This window comes from Cynocephalus volans, chromosome 1 (genome assembly GCF_027409185.1).
Source record: "Cynocephalus volans isolate mCynVol1 chromosome 1, mCynVol1.pri, whole genome shotgun sequence".
NCBI classification, from domain to species: Eukaryota; Metazoa; Chordata; class Mammalia; order Dermoptera; family Cynocephalidae; genus Cynocephalus; species Cynocephalus volans.
The window spans coordinates 24949383-24969849 of record NC_084460.1 but is presented as its reverse complement, the minus strand read 5'-3'; the positions used below and the strand labels follow the sequence as shown (position 1 = coordinate 24969849).

Here is a 20467-nt window from a genome sequence, read left to right as displayed (position 1 = left end):
TCGTTATAAGCAACAGAAATGGACTAATACACTTAGTATTCCAGAAAGAAAAAAAAATATATGCTTGCCGTGTCAGGCAGGAAACATGTAAATAGCAGGAATCAAAGTCCACTAAGTTACATGCTACTGAATATCCCACACAAAATGCTAAGAGAGCTCAGAAGATTCATTGTACCTGGGGAGTGGGAAGGAGGCACAGCGATAATTTGGGGGCAGTTTAAATTAAAATAGCAAATGGGGAAAATGAGGGACACACTAGATAGGGCAAAAACAAAGAGACATGAAAGAGTAAGTCATGTGTTTGAGGAACTGTACACAGTTGATGTGCGTGAAGTGAAGAGTAGGCGGAGGTGGTCTCAACAGAATGGGCCTGGTGGTACATTCAGTGCAGGAGTCAGGTCATGTGCAGATGACAGTGAATAAGGAAGTGACATAGTCAGATTTTTGCTTTAGAAAAACAATTCCAAAAAAAAAAAAAAAAAGAAAAGAAAAACAATTCCAGGGGCCTTCAGGAAGATAAGGCAATAAAAATTTTGCCCTTCAGGGCAATAAAAATTAGGGTTTCTGAATGGTAATTTGGGCCAAGACAACAGTGATTGGTCTCAGCCCTGTGGTTTGGGATCTAATGACTTTTGCTGTTTTTAGAGCCAATAGGAGGCACTTAAAACAACACTACAACTCTGCCTTTGAGAGTTGATAAATACCAAAAAGTGCAGAGACAAGATGAATAAAAGTGCCTTACAAATTGGGACTATGGAAGTATGGTTTTTACTTCACTGTTTTTATAGTTGACAGAGTGTGTTTTAAGTCCTTAGGTAACTCACCTTTTTACATGTGAGGCCTTAGATTAATATGACCCTTTGTTTTCTTGGAACAGGGAGATAGCAAGTAGATGTCTGTTGTCCCAGAACACCATTTTAGTGTTTTGAAATGCCTGCCCCTTGGCCTGAGTCTAGGAAGTGAAACTTTGCCAGAATGGAAGTTGGAGGCAAAGTGGGGGGATGATGTGGAATGGACCAGTGTACCTGTCTTGCCAGCACCAGCCTGCATTGTGTAAGTCCAGCTCTCTGGAGGACTTAGACTAGGACAGTCCTGAGCATGATGAGGTGATGAATCTGTCCAGTTTAGGAGGAATCCTAGGAGGGTGACTAGATCCTAAGTTTATCTCCCAGTCTAAGATTTGATACAGGGAACTATAAGGTCTCCTATTTTCTTAATAGATCTGAGTCTCCTTCCCTCAAAGAGGCCTGGGGACATCTTTGCTTTCTATGTAAACATGGGTGTAATTTTGATGTCAAGAGGCAAAATCTGACTTACATGATGGAGAGCTGTTCTGGCTTGTAAGCTTGGAAGAGTTAAAGTGCTGTTGGTCTTATAATTTATGAAGAATCTAGAGAATAGTGAAACTTTATTTTCTTGCTTTAGATTTGCTGCCATGTGATCGTGGGCAAGTTATTTAATCTCTCTGCTCAGTTTCCTCATCTCTAAAATAAGGTTAATAAGGGTGTCTACCTTAGGGTTGTTAGGATAATGACGTGATATGGGATTGTGCTTTGCTCTGTGCTGGCTACGTATGTGTTTAAATATTAACTAATAGTAATTTTTGTTACTTAATTTCTAAGTTATCTGGCTAGCTGCCTCCCTCCTGCCCATATGGCTTGCAATTATCAACTCTGCTAGTAGCCAAGAACAATAGCACACTGTTCCGTGCCTTCCATTTCTTATTGCTCTCTGTTCTGGGAGCTTCCACGATTTGCTCTTTCACGTTACTAATTGGTTTTCAGTTATGTCTGTTCTTTCAGCCTTTCTATTGAGATATTCCCCTCTAATCGTGGTGTTTTCTAAGAATTCTTTCTTAATACTCAGATTGCTCCTGTTTTTATAGTGGCTTTTTAAAAAATTGATGCAGTGTCCTCTTGCACAAATTGCAATATATTTTCAAAGATTTATTCTATTTCTTGTGTAGCTTCTGTTTCCCAGGGCTATAGTGATAGGCTATACTTGGCTGTCATTAAAAGTTTCCCATACTAAAAAGTCTGAATATATTTGAGGGGGTCTTCAGCTTCCAAAAAAGTTCATGGAAAGTTTTGTATCATCTTTTAATTCTATTATTTCATGAACTTTTTTGAAGTGTCCTCGTATATGCAGCCTTGGTATTTGTGCATGTCATCTGTAGGACTGTGGTTGAGCATTGTCCTTAAGCATTGAGTGGCCTGGAATATGCTCACAGTAGGTGTTCCTTCAGGAATAGAAACAGGGACATACCGTAAACCAGGGGTTCAGCAATGGTTTAGGAAATTGAAACAGGACACAGTTATCCTCTACTCGGAGTTGCCTTTCTTTTTCTTTTCCCCTTCTTCATCTCTTGTGGCTGCCTAAAGTTATCTCAGGCACCATGCATGTTCTTTTTCTGTCTTCGGGGCCCACCCAGGAAACCCTCTGTGTACCTAGTATACTTAAGCAATCATGTGCGATGTGTAGACCCGCTCTGGATGCCAGTTATGCCCAAACCAAAAAAGACATTTATGAGGCAATCAGAGAAATTTAAACAATAACTGAATATTAGATAATATTAAGGAATTAGTGTTACTTTTTAGATGGGATAATGGTATTGTGGTTATGTTAAGAATCCCTACCTCTTAGTGTTATGTACTGAAGTAATTACAATTTAAATGATATATCTCACATTTACTTTAAAATAATCTGGTGGAGATGGGGTGGGTATAAACTGGTGGTTTTCAACTGGTGGCACTTTTCCCTTCAAAGGACATTTAGCAATGTCTGGAGATGCTTTTGGTCATCACAATTGGGGATTTGCTACTGACTTTTAGTAGGTAGAAGCCATCCATGTTAAACATCCTACAGTGCACATGATAGGCCCCACAACAGAGAATTATCTAGCCCAAAATGTCTTTAGTGTGAGGTTGAGAAACCCTGGTATATATGAAGAAAACTGGCATTTAGTGATAATGTTGAAGTGATAAGTACTAGGAGTTTATTATAGTGTTATCTTTATTCCTGTGTAAGTGTGAAAGTTTCCCATACTAAAAAATTTGAATATATGCAAGGGGGTCTTCAAAAAGTTTATGGAAAGTTTTGTATTATCTTTCAATTCTATTATTTCATGAATTTTTGAAGTACCCTCATATATGCAGCTTACATTTTGTGTAAAAGCAGCTCTCACCACTTTCTGTGACAAAGCCCCCACTCTGTGCAGAGTGCTGTTTTTCCAGCTGAGTCTGGATGGGAAACCCCAGCTTTTCACTCAGCCTGGTCACAAGGTGTTCTGTAGGTGTTCTGGCCCTGGGTTGGCAGGCCTTTGGTTAAATACCATCCTGGTACCCAAGACCAAGTTTTATCCCCAGTCCTAGTTGACTCTTGAGCTTGAGGTGTTTCTGGGCCTAGACTGGTTGATCTAGTACTAATTCTACAGCTGGAAGTTCTTTGGGTCTGATTGATCTCTTCAGCAGTGGAGTCCAATCTGCTTTGTCTTTCAAAAATCCCTCAAAGTTTCTGGTCTACCGATGCCCCCCTTTGCTTCCTTCCAGATGTGCTGTTGATTCATTAGTATTTTTATATCTCTAATATTTTGATGTGTTTGGGGAAGAAGAATAAGTAAAGTTATGGGTTCAGCCCACTGTCTTGAGCCAGATGTCTAATTATCTTCTTATAATACCCGATATACTACCGTCTGTGATTGGAATTTAACAAAGACGTATTTAGCGATAAATCACTAATTCTTATGTTCATTCTCTTAACATAATCCAGTATTTGTTTAGTGCCTACTATATTTGAGACTGTGTGCTAGGTTTTAGGTATACAGTGAGAAACAAAGCAGGTGTGTAATCCTTGCCCTTGTGGAGTTTATGGTATAAAGAAGGGATTCTCGTTAATAACTACAATCAAATAAATATATAATTACAAAGTGTGAAAGGTATTATCAAGGGAAATAACAGGGTGCTCTATGAGAATAATACTGAAAATAATAGCTAACACAATGTGTGCTCGTTACTGTGCCAAGAACATTACATAGATGATCTCATTTAATCTTCAGAATAATTTATTTCACAGATGAGGAAACAGAGTTATGGTCCTAGTTTAGTGTTAGGAAGTCAGAGAAGATCTCTCTGGGAAGTGACACTTATGATGAAAACTGGATGAATAGGAGGTAGCCAGGCAAAGAATGGAGGGAGGCTCTGCTAAGCTGAAAGAACAACATGTTCTAAGGCCTAAGGATGAATGAACTTATCCTGGAAGAACATCAGTGGCTGAAGTGTAGTGAGCAAGGAGTGGCAGGAGATAGAGTAGGTAAGGGCTAAATTGGGGAGGTTGTTGTAGGTCAGGGTAAGGAGGTTGGATTTCATTATAAAGGCTTGGGAAAGATTTTATGTAAGAGAGGGACATGATCTGACTTGCTTTTCCAGCGATCACTCTACTTTGTGGAGAATGAATTGGCAGGGGACAGAGGTTTACTGTGACCCAGGTGAGAGAAAATGGAGGCTGAGACTACACTGGTACACTGGTGGCAATAGAGAATGGAAAAAAGGCAGACAGATTTGAGGTGTTCGATCCCTAAAGTATATTACTTGTAGTTGGGTTGGATATAAGAGGGTACTTCAAAAAGTTCATGGAAAGATTTGTATCTTTCATTTCTATTTTTCCAGGAACTTTTTGACGTACCCTTGTAGAAGATAAGCATAAGGAAGAAATCAAGGAGATTTCCACATTTCTTGTTTTGGTGGCTGGCCAGTATGGGGATCTGAACCCTTGACTTTGGTGTTATCAACACCACACTCTAACCAACTGAGCTAACTGGGCAGCCCAGATTTCCACATTTCTTACTTGAACAACAGGGTGGATGGAAGTACTAGTTACTGAATGGTGAGGGAAAGGTTTTAGACACAGAAAGTTTGTGTTGCCTGTGAAATTTAAAGTAGAGGTGGCAAATAGGCAATTGACAGTCTGCAGCTTTTCAGGTCTGACCAAGGAATGCAAATGTGGGGATTGCTAGCATATCATTTGTATTTACAGCCATCTGTCTGCTCAGATCAACTAGATAGAGTATAGAGAAGAGTGCCAAGGACAGAGCCTTGAGGAATTCCCACATTTAGAGATCTGGTGTTGGAAGAGGAACAGCAGCAAGGGAAACTGAGATGGAGCAGCCAAGCAATAGAAAGAAAGTCAGATGAGTGCTTTGTTGTGGAAAGCAAGAGAGCAAGGTGCTTCAAAGAGGAAGGAGTGGACAGCCAGTTTGAATGCTCATTTTAAGATGAGAGCCACATACTTCAGAGTTTGAAAATTGCCAGCAACAAAAGAAATGTGGTACAATATCTGCTATCTCTTTAAAAAAAAAAACAGCAAAAAACTGTCTACCTCACATCTCCCTCCAGTTGCCACTCCTTTTCTTTGCATCCCTTTACAGTACAAATCCTCATAAAAGAAGTCAGTGCCTCACTTTCTCCTCTTTCTGTCTTTATTTCACTTCATTTAGATTTTCTCACCCACTATTCAACTGCAACCGCTCTTGAAAAGGTCATCTATAGCTGCCATCTTGTCAGATCCTGTTTCACTGCTCTGTCTTTATCCTACTTGATCTGTCAGCAGTATTTGGTTGAGTTGATTACTCCCTCCTTGAAAAACTCCACTTTTGGCTCCCATGACACCATATTCTGCTGGATTACCTCCCACCTCAAGGCTGCTGCTTATGAGTCAGTTTAGCTGACCTTTTAAAAGAATGTAAATCCAGTTTTATCTCTTCTCTGTTCAAAGCCCTCCTATCACGTAGTGTTTCTCATCACATTCAGAATTAAATCCACACTCGTTACCATGGCCTACCCAGCCCTAAGTCTTCTGGCTCCTGCCTACTTCTCTGGCTACATCTTATACCACACTGGACTATGCGCTATCTCTTGAACCTGCCAAGCTCATGAGGGCTTTTAGGCTTGCTATTCCCTGTGCCTAGAGAGCTCTTACATCTCTGCATGTGCACTTCTTCACATTATTTAGACCTCTGCTTAGCTGTAACCACCTTAGAGAGACCTTCTCAAACCCTATATCACTACCTACCAGCCCATCACTTTCTATCCTTGTACCCTGCATTTTCTTCATAGCATTTGTCCCTGTCTGAAATGATGTATTTACTTGTTTATGAACAGTGTCCTCCTCTTTCCCCACAGAATGTAAGCTTTCTCTCACTTGTTTGTTTGATCATTTGTGGATTCCCAGTGTCTAGAACAGTGTCTGACACACAGCTGCTGGTCCATAAATATTTTTGAGTGAATGCTGCTAAGAGATTGGGCCAGATGAAGATGGGAAGGTTTCCATTGAGTCTGGTAATATGCCATTTGTTGGTGGCCTTACCAAGCAGTTTAAATGAGCACTGAGGGTGGGAATCAGAGAAATAGATTAAGGAGAATTTGGAGGCAAGGAACTAGAGAAGACAAATTAGACAACTGTTGTGAGAAGGTAGCTGAAAAAGAGAGACATGGGGCTGGTGGTGGCTGGAGGAGGGTGAATGAGGTCAAGAAGACAAGTCTTTGAGGTGCCAGTGATAGATATAATCCAGAGCACATGTGACAGGCTTGACCTTTACGTGAGAGGGACATGTCCTCCCTTTTAGCAGGTAGGAAAATGGTGATGATAGTTACAAACTCAGACTGATTGTGTAGTTTGTGGTGGGGGGGGCGAGAGTGGAGGAGGATGAGTCAGCACTTGATCAGCTCTGTGAGAAACAAGACTAGGTATTGGGTGGAAAGGGAGCCAGGTCCTTTGGCACGGAGGGAAGGGTCACCATATCTGCAGGCCAGATGTTGATATAGTTGGGGTCCTGGCAAAAGGTAGCTGAGGGAGTAGGGTGTGGGAAGAGGTAGAAAGGAGTACCTAGCAGTTTTTGATACATGGTGCCTAATGATCTAATAAGGTCTCCTTGTTTTAATCAGGAACAATATTTTCTGTGCCAGGAAACCATTTGGATTTATCATAGGAAAATGGTCTTTTTCTCTTCCTCTCCCATTGAGGCTGAGAGACAGTACAATTTGGCCCTGCACACCTAGCTTGCCATCAGGATTGGATATGTTCCTGCCTCCAAATATTTGAGTACTTTTTATATGCTAGCTACTGTTTTAGGCTAAAAGGATATAGCAACGAAAGAAACAAAGTCTCTGCCTTCAAAGATCTTTTATTCTAATGCAGGAAGACAGAAAGTAAGCAAATGTATGATATGTCAGAGATGGGGTAGGCATATCATCTTGGGCCCCATGCTCCTGCCCAATAGCCCTTGGGTAGCAGTGAGAGGTGTACACACATGCCCTCTTGTGCTCTCTCTCTGTGTCTCCCTGTTCTGCCATCTATGGAAGCATTGAATGAGCCCTTCCTCCTCAACAGGATGTTTCCTTGAGCAGCCAGTTTGAGACCTCCATTGCACAACACGGTAATGACTTGTTCTATTCTCTTGATTTCAGATGAGACACCAATTATTGCAGTGATGGTGGCCCTGTCCTCTCTGCTAGTGATCGTGTTTATTATCATAGTTCTGTACATGTTAAGGTGAGCATTTTAATGCTTCTACATTCTCTTAGTCTCTGTTTCAATATCCCAGTGTCTCAGTAAGCCCACACAGTCCAGAAGACAGTAGGATGAGGACAATGGATAGGATGGAGGTGGAATGATTCATGATAGTGCTAAGATTAAAATTCTACTACTTAGAAATGGTTTGAGAGCTGTATGTAGTCTTCCTTAAGCCTTAACCTCTCTTCTTTGCTTCCCTTTTTCCAAATCCAGTCCCACAACTCCAGTACAATCTAAAGCCCAGAATGGTGGCTTGGAGGTTGGGGGATAAAAGCCACAGTCTGTGTTACTAGTGACAAGTGTTTCAAGATCTTCAGATCTAGCCCTGTTGAAACAGCCCCGAAAAGGGCCCCAGTGAGATTACATACTCAGCAAAAGCCTACTTTATTTCTAGATGGGGTTTTGTCCCCAAACCCCTCTGGGATCCCAGCCCTGGTATGCTGAGCTAAACCATGTGGTTTGCAGGGTTTCTCTTTCTGACCTTCTTTTGGGGTCCTCTAGACATTACCACTCAAACTGTGAGCAGAAGCAAGGAAGAAGAACCCAAGGGAGAGAAGAAGGCAGTGTGTGTTCGCTTCTTGTTAAAGCTATTGCCCTAACTATTGGGGTTTAATTCTGCCTTTTCTTGAGCTTAACCTGCTCCGAGATCCCTCTGTTCTTCTGCAGGAATAAAAAAGGGGAACTTTGTGCTCCTCCTACAATTTGGCATGTGTCTCCATCATTCTACAGGAGACTTGTGGCCAGACCCAATCTGAAGCTCTGGGCTTCTCCCTGGAGCATCCAGGCTGCACTGGGGAAATAACAGGATTTTTGTTTGGTATAGGTCATCCTGTCTTCCCCCATTGTATTCCGCTCAGTCACCCTTTCCCACCTGGTGTGGCTGTGCTCTCTAGTGGATCCCAGAATGGGGGCTGCACAGAAGAGCCATACAAGCCAGAATATACTGTGAGTGTTGCCTGAGTTGGATTCTAGCGTGCTGAGGGTAAGCAGGAGCATCCTAAGGTACTCACTCACTGCAGAATGGAGCTGCCTCAACATGTGCATGACCTGTTTCTACAAGAGCCTGATTGTTTGGTAAAGGAGATTTAGACAGCAGAGGTGATAAACAGGGATACAAAGCCAGTAATTGTCCTCTCCTGCCTCTGTGCTTAGTTTTTCACCACAAACATTTTCTCATTAGGTTTAAGAAATACAAGCAAGCTGGGAGCCATTCCAATTCTTTCCGCTTATCCAATGGCCGCACTGAGGATGTGGGTAAGGCACACCTTAATGGCATGGGGAAGCTTCATGGGGAAGAAAGCCAAGAAATTAGGGCTTTCCCCATCCTTTTAGGAGAATAAGACTATAAAAGAAAAAAAAAGACTTTTGAAAAAAAACAGCCCTGGGCCGGCCCGTGGCTCACTTGGGAGAGTGCAGTGCTGATAACACCAAGGCCATGGGTTTGGTTCCTATATAGGGATGGCTGGTTCGCTCACTGGCTGAGCGTGGTGCTGACAACACCAAGCCAAGGGTTAAGATCCCCGTACCGGTCATCTTTTTTAAAAAAAGAAAAAAAACAGCCCTAGTTCTTGGAAGCTTTGATCCATGAGGTAGAATCCCTAATTTAGTTTCCAGAAAAGGGGCTGGGTCCCCAAGGCACCTGACTGACCTTCCCCCTTGTGCACTACAGAGCCCCAGAGTGTGCCACTTCTGGCCAGGTCCCCAAGCACCAACAGGAAGTACCCACCCCTGCCTGTGGACAAGCTGGAGGAGGAGATTAACCGAAGAATGGCTGATGACAACAAGCTCTTCAGAGAAGAATTCAATGTGAGTTCTTTGTTGAGGCTGGTGAATCAGCAGGGAGGAAGGCAGACCTGAGGTCAGGCCTTTGGAGTCATGGGGTAGCAAACAGGTTTCTCATGGTTAAGAGGTGAGAAATTTCTTACCAAGTTCATCTGACTCCCTTCCTTTATGATCATGGACAGGAAGTAAGAAAAGATTTACCTTACCTCCCTCATCCACCCACCCATCCATTCATCTGTTTCTCATCGCATCTGTTATTTATCTGTTCAATAGATACTTACAAAAAAATAATAAAAGAAATACTTATCAAGTATCTAATATTTCCCAGGTAGTATTCTAGGTGGTAGGGATATGATGGGAAACAAAAACAGATCTAGTCCCTTCTTTCAAGGAACTCACTGTCCAGTAGGGAAACCCCAAAAGCAAGAACAAAAATAACTGTATGAGTTATTTTTAATAACAGCAATACAGGACATGAAGGGCTGGTGTGTAGTTGTAGGAGCCCATGTTAAGAAGTGGCCTTTTAGAATCTAGAGCAAGGGTCCCACAGTGTCTAAAGCAGACAGTAGTAGTAGATCATTGTTCAAAATGAGAACCATGACAGACTGCAGAGCACAGGCCTCATCTTAGATGTTTAGATTTGTATTTTTTACAAATCTCCCTCAAGGAAGCAGAACATGTTTGTGAACCACCAGTTGGTGATCCCAGCCCACCAGTTCTTAACCTTTGACTTGGTGTTGTCAGCACCATGCTCACCCAGTGAGCTAACTGGCCATCCCTATATGGAATCTGAACCCATGGCCTTGGTGTTATCAGCACCACACTCTCCCGAGTGAGCCACGGGCCAGCCCCTAGCCCACCAGTTCTGATCTCAGATCAGAAGAGCTTCCTTGAAGAGATGAGACCTAATTATAGGCAAGTGTGGCAGGGAAAGGGGAGTGGGGAACATTCCAGGCACTGGAAATAGCAGGAGCAAATTGTCAGTAGCAAGGGCGGGTGAGGCAAGAGCACATTCAGAAAAATAAAGAAGGGCTGTGTGCGGCTGAAGGGCAAATAAGAAATCAAACTGTGAAAGAAGGCTGGGCCATACAATAGATCTTGTAGATTGTCATGAGAGAAGTGGAAAGCCATGGACCAACCAGATTTATATTCAAAGCTCTGGCTGTTGTATAGAGAATAGCCCATGGGTAGACCAAAATAGTTGCAGGGAATACAGTTAGCAGCTGCAGCAGTTAAGAACATAGGTGCTGGTAGAGTGACCTAAGGTGGTAATGATTAGGGAGAGGGAAATGGAGTGGAGGACAAGAGGAGCAGTTCCAGAGTTGCCTAATTCATCATCTCGGGCATTGCTAGACTGTCAGTTTCCTTCACTCCTTTCCACTGAGCCACCTGTCAGTTTGTCTTGTAGGCCAGCTCCTCTTGTGATGCCAAAATAGCTGCCTCGGTTCTAGGTATTACATGGAGATATAACAAGGTCCAGTGGGAAAAGGATGACCATTTCTTATTATCAGTGAGGAAAATTTTCCCAGAAGCTTCTGGAGACTTTTCTTGTCACATGTTCCTTCTTAAACCTGACATGAGCATGGTTGCTGTGGCTGGCTGAGACCAATCTGGATAATTCCCGGGTCATGCAGGGGATGGGCAGACAACCCCACAGAATGGGCACTCTGGTAGTAAGGAGGAATGGTTATTGGGTGGGTGGGTTACCATTCATATCTGTTCCACCACTGAAGGGCTTAGGGGACTGGAGAGTGATGTGGTCAGATCTGCATTTTGAAAAAATCACTAACTACAAAATAGAGAATGGATGGAAGGGAGGCAAGGCTTAAAGCAGGAGACTATTTAACAGGTTAATGGAATAGCTTGGACCTTTTTTTCTGGCTACGGGAAAAACAATACCATTTAATGCTCATATTGATTGAGAACATATACCATATCCCACAAGATAGCACCCCAGCCGCAGTACCATAGCTGGGTCTGTGAAAGGCACTGTACTGTTTTGTAGTCTGTAATACCAACTGCTGCTAGGTGAGAGGTTATGTGATCCCATTGCCATATTTTTTTTTTTCTATGAAACAGGTTATTTGTTTAGAGGTGATAATCCCTGAGATCCCATGATAAGGTATTCCAGTAAGTCTCTGGATGGTGGTGGTGTTCCTAGAGTCATGATAGACCAATTCAGATAGGTCTTGTGGTGAGAGCCGTTTGTGTGCTGCCATGGCCACTGTGTTCGTGAGGTCATTGAGCCATCATTGTGGTAGCAAGAGAAAGGGCTGACCAGCATCTCCTGGGTTCTTAGAAATGAGTGCTGTCTTGTGAGCATTCACATGGAGCATGAATATTTCCTATTTTTCTTGTTCCAGTTATCTACTACCCGGGGATCGGTTTAGATCCTGACCTCCAGTGAGCGAGATAGTGTGATAACTTGCTTGAAGTTCTGTTCACTGGGAGGTTTCCTCTTCTATACTTATCCAGTGCCAATGCTTAAGTAGGTTACTCCTCAGTCGTCTACTTCCAGCAGGGGCCAGCATGTCTTACAGAGCCATTTGTATACCAGGCTGGATTTTTTTCTTCCTCAGTCAGCTATTGATGTCAACGGGAAATCAGAAATGTCTATTGAAGGAGTCGGTTTTGTGGCAGGCATTCTCTACACATCACTTCCAGCTGATGATGGAATTCTGCTGGGCATGTCCAAATTTATGGCTTACTGGATCACCTAATACCTAGTTTATGATGGAGAGTTGGAGTCATTTGCATGCTTAGTGTCCCTTGGTCAGGCTTACAGTCTCTAGCACTCAGTACTAAGTAGGAACATGGTCTTGCTTACAGAATCATGGTCTTGTCCCCATATCCTAGTGTTTTTCATTATGATTCTCCCAAACAACCTTACCACAGATATTTTAGAGCCCCACAAAATCTACCAGAGCCAATTTCTCCATGGCCTAGATAAGCTAGAGAGCCTTTTCTTTTCAGATCGCTCATTAAATGGGTCAGAGTAGTATACCAGCATGTGGTATATGCTGTCTCCAAAACCCAGAATGGCCCAGTAAGCATCGCTCTTCCTCCTTAGTGGGACAGGTGGTGGGGCAAGGAGCAGCAGCTTGTTGTTTATGTTGGAGGAGATATACTAACATGCCGCAGGCCTTTGACCTTCAGAAAACTTGGCTGAGGTGGCAGGCCACTGTATTTTTATGTCTAGCATGTACATCTAATATACATAACTTCCTGCTCTTCAAGTTCTGTCAGCTTGATGTCATTAGCATAGTTGTCAGGGTGATGTCGGTAAAACAGTGAGATAAAATCCTGATGAACCAGACTACAATGCAGAGAGGCCAAGACAGTTTATCACTGAGGCTGCTCCTGCCATGAGAGAGAAACTGCTTCAGTTTCTCTGAAACTGAAGTCTGTGCAACATAAAAAGAACATACACTTGCCCTATTAATAGTGACATTCCAGGTACCAGGGGTTATATGTTAATCTGCAGGAGGGAGAGTCTGCAGCTCCAGCTGATTTTGATCCATAATCATTGACATTCTTAAAGACTGTCAGTCTTTTGTGCTAGTCTGTTTGGTGGCTTGCATGGGGGTAATAGGAAACATCAGAATAGATAATACTAGTAGTTATTGAGCACTCACTTCATGCCATCACTAAACAGATGTAAATGGATTATCTCATCATTATCTTGCAGCTTTTGAGTCTTCTAGGGACTTAGCCTTTTAGTAAAGAGATCACTCTGCAGGAGCTTGCGTTTGCTCTTTCTGTAATGGTTCTTATCCAGTAGGTTAGGAGATCTGTGTGGGTATTCTGCTGCTTAACAGGTAGCATCTAATGTGAAGCCAGTTGAGGCCAAAACTTCTTCTGTCACCTGTCCTGCAAAGGCCCTATTCTAACTAGTATATCCTATTAGTATTATGGGTTCCCAGGAATTAGTTAGTTCAAGGCCAGAACCCAGTAGACCCCCAAAAATGCATTTTTCTTTACCCAGTGCACAGTTACCATGGTAAATGTCTGCAGATTCTTACTGAAAGAAGAGGAGAAAGGTTCATGGTATCTGAGTGTTGGTGTGTGTGGCTGGGTTCTTCCTGACCTTCCTCTTATTGAAGAGTTCTGGGCCTGTGAAATGACCCAGGCCTAGGGGTTGGGTGAAAGGTGCGCTTTCTCTAGCATCGTCATTTGGTAGACCCCCTCAACTGACCTGGACTGGCTGCCTCCCATTTCCATTATTGGGAGTTTCACAATGAATTATCCACAATCACCGATGTCTGAACCCTGATGACCATGGTCTCTGACTCTCATTCTCACCAAGATCAAGAATCCCATTTTGAAGCCAATCCCTTCCACCAGCATCTCTCTCTATTGAGGACAGCACTCACCACTTTTGAAAGATTTCAATGCTTTTCTATCAATATACACCCTCCAAAAAGTCCCATGTTATGGATCCAATGAGGGACATAGTGAAGAAAGACATAGAAAGGTTGAATCTGTTACAGCCCATCTAACATTCTGATCTCCTCTACTTTGTGCCATGTGTTTTCTGGCTTTTCATTGTCACCTAGCTGAATTCAGCATTCAGTCCAAGTTTCCATTGGCCAAACTAGCACAGCGTTAGGACCTGAACTATTTATTACACTACCTGCAGAAATTCATTTGACCATACCATAACTAGAAATTTCATCCTATCCAAAAATTATGTTCTCCCCTCATTGGTCTAACATCCCCAAAGTCTATATCAATAGCTCTTCCTTCCTTTTTTGGGGGTGGCTGGCCAGTACAGGGATCCAAACCCTTAACCTTGGTGTTACAACACTGCTCTAACCAACTGAGCTAACCAGCCAGCCCCATTCCTACATTTTTTTTTTTTTTTTTTTTTTTTTTTACTGTTCAGAGACTTTATTTCAGACCAGTGTTTGTTGGACATACACACTGAAATTTAAAACCACTGAGCTATCACTTATAGCTCTCAGTTACAGAAGGCCAATAACAATGCCCAGAAATTATTGGTTTATTGTACTTTGACATAGATTCTCCAATTTTTAGGTTACAGAACAGTGCCAGGTATATTGATCCTGTTATTTCTCCTGACTCCTCTTTCTACATGCATAATGCTATTTATACTTCTATCAATGCCATGGCCTTTCTCTTCATACCTTCTCTAGTACGCTAGGTAATCCAAAACAATAGTGAAAACCTTTCTCTGGCTAAGAATTTTTTAAAGGTCATTTTAAATTATGCGCTTTATTTATTAATTTTTTTTTTAAAGATGACCAGTAAGGGGATCTTAACCCTTGACTTGGTGTTGTCAGCACCACGCTCACCCAGTGAGCGAACCGGCCATCCCTATATGGGATCCGAACCCGTGGCCTTGGTGTTATCAGCACCACACTCTCCCAAGTGAGCCACAGGCCGGCCCTAAATTATACACTTTAGATGGCATTGCAATGGAATGTAAAGTTTGGATGAAGGAGGAAGTATATTTATTTTGACATTACTATCAATACTATCAACACTATCAACTTTGCAATACAAATTTGCTATAGTATACCTGGCTACTATACTGTAGTATTTATTTATTTTTTAAATTTTTAAATTTTATTTTATTTTATTTTATCAATATACAATGTAATTGATTTTCATGTCCCTTTACTGATTCCTCCCTCCCCCTTCTGTCTCCCCCCTCCCACCCATTAACATCATATCTGTTCACTGGTTTTAAGAAGTTCAAGGAATTGTGATTGTTGTGTCTTCTTCCCCGCCCCCCCCTTGTTTGTGTATTTATTTATTTATTTTTCGCTCCCACAAATAAGTTTGTTCCTACAATTTTTAATGATTCAACTCAGTGAATTCTTGCTGTCTCTTCTAGGTATTAGCTCTTTGCTTTTCTACCTTACTTATGTATTTTACCATCCAGAGCGTATTTTATCATCCATGCTTGCATCCTGGTTATCCATGCATGATGTGGAGCAGTTTTCATCATGAAAGCAAGATGCAATAGAGGACATGATAGAGATTTCTGGAAGTTAACTTTCTTTAAGTCCTGTATTTCCTTTCAGCATCATTTCAATTGTATCACTTAATGCCTGTTTTTCACATGAGCAACTCAGTAAAGATGTAAATTCTATTGACATTAAAATTCAGCAACCAGAAAAATTCCAAAATCTTAACATTTGGTTTAGTGAAATATATATATAGCCATAGAAAGACCATGAGTCTTGTGCTGTCATTTGGAGGTGAGTATTTGATGTTGGAGCTGGGCTTTTCCTTGCTTTATTATCTAATATTGTTAGCAGTAATCCTACTTCTTGGTTTCAACATTTCTCGTCTCCTTTTAATTGGGACTCCCTCACTTCTTTACCACCAGCTATAACACCTCCCAGGTAATCTGAAGCAATAACCAAAGTAGTGATTGTACAGCTGTGAACTGTTAGCAGCTTGCTCTTTCCCATCCTGGAAATTGGTTGATGTTCCTTTCCTTTTATCTGAACCCAGTAACAGGTTCACATCACCCACATTTCCCCCAGCAATCTCTCAGCTACAACCCATTCTCTGATAGTAACTGCTAAGTCAGTTAAGCTCCTTCAGTTAAAAACAAGAGACGTCAACTCAAATAAATTAAGCAAAAAACAAAGAGAACTATCAATTGGGAAGTCACTAGGGGAGTTGGCAGAATCAAAAGATGAGTTGGATCTTCAGGCAGAGCAAGCCTTACCTTGGTGGCTCTGAGGCCCTCCTAGGGAAGCCCCTGCTTTTTTAGTTTTCAAAATCCTGGGAAAAAGAATCCTTGTATGGATCCAGTGTGACTGTGCTTGGGCCAGTCACCCTGGGGAGGGAAGAGAGGAATAGCACATAGGGCACACGCACCAATTCATGTCCACTATTGTAGAATAATATTTCTATGATCATCAGATGGGGAAGACCTTTCTAAGCAAACACAAGATTCATATGCCAGAATGGAAAAGATTGACAGAAAATAAATATATTAAAATGTTAAACATCTCTGTGACAAATGCTGCCATAAAGTGGCAAATTGGGAGAATGTATTTGCCCCAGGTAGACAAAGAATATATAAAGAGCTTCTGCAAACCTGTGAGAAAAAGGTAAAAAATTGGTAGAAAAATTGACAGTTCATAGAAGAAATACAGATGGTCTATAAACATGAAAAGATGACTAACTATATCTGGTAATCAGGGAAGTACAGATTAAAACCATTATTTTGGACCTGTCAGATTTGAAAATTAAAAAGATTAATATCAAGTATGGGCAAAAGTATGGGGATACAGATACTCATACACAGATGGGGGGAGTTTAAATTGGTATAGGATTGGAAGGATGATTCAACAGTATCAATCAAAATTTAAATGATAATGCTATCAGAGTAGCTTCTGGGACTCTGTCTAACATAAAAGTCCTCATATGTACAAATACGTATTTGTACAGGGGTGTTCATTACAGCGTTATTTATAATAGCAAAGCAAAGAAGAACAAATATCTCTCATAAAGCAGAGTGGCTGAATGATTTTTTATATCCATTATGAAATTCTATACTGTCATTAAAATAAATGTGCTAACATAGACCTCTCAAGTCACGTTGTTATGTGAGAAAACACATGGCAGAGGAATATACATGGTATAATCCTATTTTTATTTTAAAATATCTGTGTATATATGTGTTCAGGCTTGTTAATGCATTTTTTCAAGTCTGGAAGAATACTGTGAACTGTTAACAGTAGCTGCCTAGAAGGGGGTAGAAGACAGCAGAGACATGACAGGGAACTTACACTTTCTACTGAAGTATTTGACTTTCTTTTACAGCTAGATATTTTTTTCTTCTTTACAGTATTTTAAAAAGCAGAGGTTTGTTTAATATGGGAAATAAAGCTAATGGACCTTAATATGCTTTAATGGATATATAGCATCTAGAATAAAGGAGTTGCTGTCTCTAGTTCGAACTGTGCCAGGAGTCTTGTGGTCAGGTTGCTGTGAAAAGGGATATCACCAAATGGCATGTTGTTCTGGAGAGAAACTGGACCATGGGGGTGAACAGCTGAACGAACAATAGGCATAAGACATAACAACTGTTTTCAGATATTTGACAGGCTGAAAGGAGGCTGTGGAACATTTCTGTGAATTCCCACCATGGTTGGAAGTTCGAGGCTATAGTTTTTATCCTGATGTTACAAGCTGGATCTTTTTTATTCACCAGCATTTGCCTTAGGACGAAGTATTGAATTTGCCTAAAAGAAACACTTTGTAAAGCCACTTATTGAGATCCCTAAAGCATGTTCAAGGTTTAAAAAGAAAAAAAATTTTTTTTGGTTAACTCCTGAGAGGAATGGATAGAAGAGAAGAGAGGGAAAGAGGTGGAGCCGGTGAGATAGTCACATCTGTATACTGTGACTTGTGAACCCCGTCCTCAGGACCCCACATCCTTATTAACACAATTCAATTCTTGGATTGTCAGGTGAAGAAAGCTTGTGTGTGTCATCTAGCGATGGGATTGAATGTGGCATCTGAGTTGAGGCAGAGGTGAAATAGCGTCTACATTGATGAGTTGTCTCTAAATGTGTCAGTGCCAAAGTCCCATGGGAATTAGCAGGAACTGTGGCAAGGGCTTTGGAATTCAACAATCCAGGGAGCTGGGGATTCAGGCTTTGGAAGGGGCAGAGAAGGTGCCAGCTGGCATTTGGGTTTTACACTCCTTGGTATAAGAGAAGTGCAAAAGAAATTGTGTATCCGGACATTAGGTCCTTTTAAACAAAACTGTTCTAACAGCCACCTTGGAAGGTAGTAAATTTCCCATTTGCAGAATGTTTAGGTGCTCGTGATTCTTAGGTGAGAGTATTTGAAAGGAGATTCAAATTTTAAAGTGAATGAGATTCAGTCCTGTACTAGAGATCCTAGGCAGCACAGCGAGGCAAGAAAATAAATGAAGTATAAGCATTAAAGAGGAAGAGACCAAATATGAATTTTTCACAGAGGAGAATATTGTCTTCAGAAAAATCCAAAGATTCATCAGATAATTAGAATTAAGTTATTTTAGCAAGGTTGCTAGATACAAAAGCACCATAAAAAATTAATGCATTTCTATACATAGGCCACACACAAAGAATCAAATAATACTTTTTGAAAGATGACATTTACAGTAGCATCCAAAATATAAAGTACCTAGGAATAAATTTAACAAAATTTTTAGAAAATCTTTAGAGAAAATTATAAAAATGTTTGAAGACATTAAGGGAAAACAGCCTAAATTAGTGAAGAGATAGGATCAGTGGATTAGAAGTCTCAATATTGTAAAGATGTAAATTCTCCCCAAACTGATAATTAGATTCAATGCAATTCCAATAAAAATCCCAACAGGTTATTTGTGGAACTTGACAAGCTGATTCTAAAATTTATATGGAGGAGAAAAGATCCAAGAATAGCCAAGACATTCCTGAAGAAGAAGAACGAGGTGAGGAGACCTGCCTTGCCAGATACAGAGTTATTACAAAATTTTAGTAATTAAGATAGTTTTGGGGGCCGGCCCGTGGCTCACATGGGAGAGCGTGGTGCTGACAACACCAAGTCCAGGGTTGAGATCCCCTTACCGGCCATCTTTTTAAAAAAAGATAGTTTTCTATTGGCACTGGGAGAGACAGATTGACCAGTGGAATGAAATAGAGAGCCCAGAAGCAGATCTATGTGTAAATGGAAACCTATTTATGACAGGAATGCTGTTGCAGTTCTGGTGGGGAAAGGATGGTGTTTACAATAAATATTACTAGGGCAGATGGGCAACCCTGTAGAAATAAATGAAATTGAACACTTGTCTCATACCAAACACAAAAATCAACTCCAATTGCTGTAAGCACTGAAATTTAAAGAACAAAATGATAAAACATAGAGATAATGTAGGAAAATATACTTATGATCTCACAGTAGAAAAGGGTTTCTTAAGACTTAAACTGTTGATAAAGGGAAAGATTGATGAATTTGAGACTACATAAAAATGTAAAAATTTTGTTCATAAGTAGATACCATAAAGAAAATGAAAGAGCAGGCTACAAATCTGGGAAAAGTTATTTGTAACACAGATAACTAATAAAAGATGAGTATCCAGAATATGTAAAGAACTATAAATGATTAAGAAAATAAGCAATCCAGTATAACAATAAGGAAAACACTTGACTAGGTACTTCACAGAAAAGGAGAAACCTTTTTGATTAGGTAACTGTGTAAAGATGATGAACCTCATTAATAATCAGAGAAATCTAAATTGAAACTACATTTAATACATTTAAAGTCTGACAGTAGCAAATGAGGATACAGAACAACTGAAATACGTTGCTGGTGTGAAGAGAAGTTGGTACACTACTTTGGAAAACATTTTGCCTTTAACTAGCAAGGCTAAAGGTACTCATACTCAAAATTCTTACGTATATGTGTGAGAAACACATACAATTCATGCTCAGAGCAGGACTGTTAACTGTAAACAACCCACATATTCATCAGAAGTAGAATGGATGAATAAAATTTGATATGAACAGAGTACTACAAAGTAGTTAGAGTGAACAAACTTTGGTTATGCACAGCAACCTGAATGAATCTTAAGAACATAATGTTGGGCAAAAAAAAGCAAGTCACCACTTGGTTATGATTCCATTTTTATCAAAAAAAATGGACTGAGCAATAATAACATATTGTTTAAGGATGCAAAATATATGGGATACAAATAAATTCAAGGTAATGATGAACACACAATTCCCAGTTTACCTGTGAGAGGAGTAGGAAGGGGATACAAGGAGAGGAGGGGCCCAAAGAGAACTTCTAAGTTAAATTGGGTGATGGATGCACTTCTTTTTATAAACAAATTTCAAAAACAAATCTTTTTTAAAAATTGACATGTTTTGGGCCTTGGTTCCAGTTAAGCCTTGAGCAAGAGATGAAATGGTCTTTGATGCCACCTAGTGTTTCTAGAGAATCTAACATCTTATAGGCTCTGGTTCATCTGTTCCTTCCTAGCTCTGTGGGCTAGGTTTTTCAGAGTGGAAACTAAAAGGAATAGGGTTCCCCTTGTTTTCATCCCTGACTTAGACTCTTCTCTCTGAATCTTTGTATCTAGCACTGTTCTCCAGGGCAA

General features: G+C 40.8%; 1 protein-coding gene across 4 annotated transcripts in view; it reads left to right on the top strand.

Annotated features, from left to right (window-relative positions):
* PTPRA (protein tyrosine phosphatase receptor type A) overlaps window positions 1-20467 on the top strand; it is a 152926-nt gene that overhangs the window by 87607 nt on the left and 44852 nt on the right. For 3 of the 4 annotated variants that reach the window (XM_063075681.1, XM_063075672.1, XM_063075691.1), the window contains 3 exons: window positions 7461-7545; window positions 8747-8820; window positions 9236-9372. In XM_063075681.1, the coding sequence (XP_062931751.1) occupies window positions 7461-7545; window positions 8747-8820; window positions 9236-9372 (296 nt within the window). Of the gene's footprint in view, window positions 1-7460; window positions 7546-8746; window positions 8821-9235; window positions 9373-18705; window positions 18800-20467 lie in introns of those variants that run through there. The other variant, XM_063075700.1, reaches the window with a different exon arrangement.